Source organism: Chaetura pelagica, unplaced genomic scaffold, assembly GCF_000747805.2.
Source record: "Chaetura pelagica isolate M959 unplaced genomic scaffold, ChaPel_1.0 scaffold49, whole genome shotgun sequence".
Lineage (NCBI taxonomy): Eukaryota > Metazoa > Chordata > Aves > Apodiformes > Apodidae > Chaetura > Chaetura pelagica.
This window is the reverse complement of record NW_009970715.1, coordinates 2,380,741-2,381,261: the sequence shown is the minus strand read 5'-3', so window position 1 is coordinate 2,381,261 and position 521 is coordinate 2,380,741. Positions and strand designations below refer to the sequence as shown.

At 59.3% G+C, this 521-nt stretch overlaps 1 protein-coding gene across 1 annotated transcript in view; it reads left to right on the top strand.

Moving 5' to 3' along the window:
* The first annotated feature begins 80 nt into the window (after nucleotides 1–80).
* Nucleotides 81–521, top strand: part of GATSL2 (GATS protein-like 2) — a 116,518-nt gene continuing 116,077 nt past the window's right edge. The window contains exon 1 of the mRNA XM_010006038.1: nucleotides 81–284. Coding sequence (XP_010004340.1) covers nucleotides 172–284 — 113 coding nt within the window. The 5' untranslated portion in view covers nucleotides 81–171. The remainder of the gene's footprint in view (nucleotides 285–521) is intronic.

Sequence of the window (521 nt, the reverse complement as noted above, 5' to 3'; positions counted from 1 at the left end):
CCCTCCGCCTCCCCGCGCTCGGAGCTGGGGAGGAGGAGAAGGAGCCGGAGAGAAAGAGAAGGGGGAGGAAAAAAAAAAAAAGGCACCGACAATAACAGCCCCCCCTCCCCCTCCCCATTCAAAAACACAAACCCTAGGGATAGATGAACTACAAATGAGAAAGAGGAAAAGATGGAACTGCACATCCTAGAGCACAGGCTCAGAGTGGCCAGCATAGCCAAGGAGAGCATCCAGTTGTTTACCTATGGATTAATCAAACTTGCTTTCCTGTCCTCCAAGACGAGGTAGGTGCTGGGGTTGCTTTCCTTGCGAGAGGACAGGGTGCTGGGGGGCACCCTCCTTGCGAGGAGCAGGGTGCTGGGGGGCACCCTCCTTGCAAGAGGACAGGGTGCTGGGGGGCACCCTCCTTGCAAGAGGACAGGGTGCTCGGGGGGGTGCCTTCCTTGCTACAAGGGGGCCAGGTGCTGGGGGGCACCCACCTTCCTGCAGTAGGGCAGGGTGCTACTGTGGGGGGACCCCCC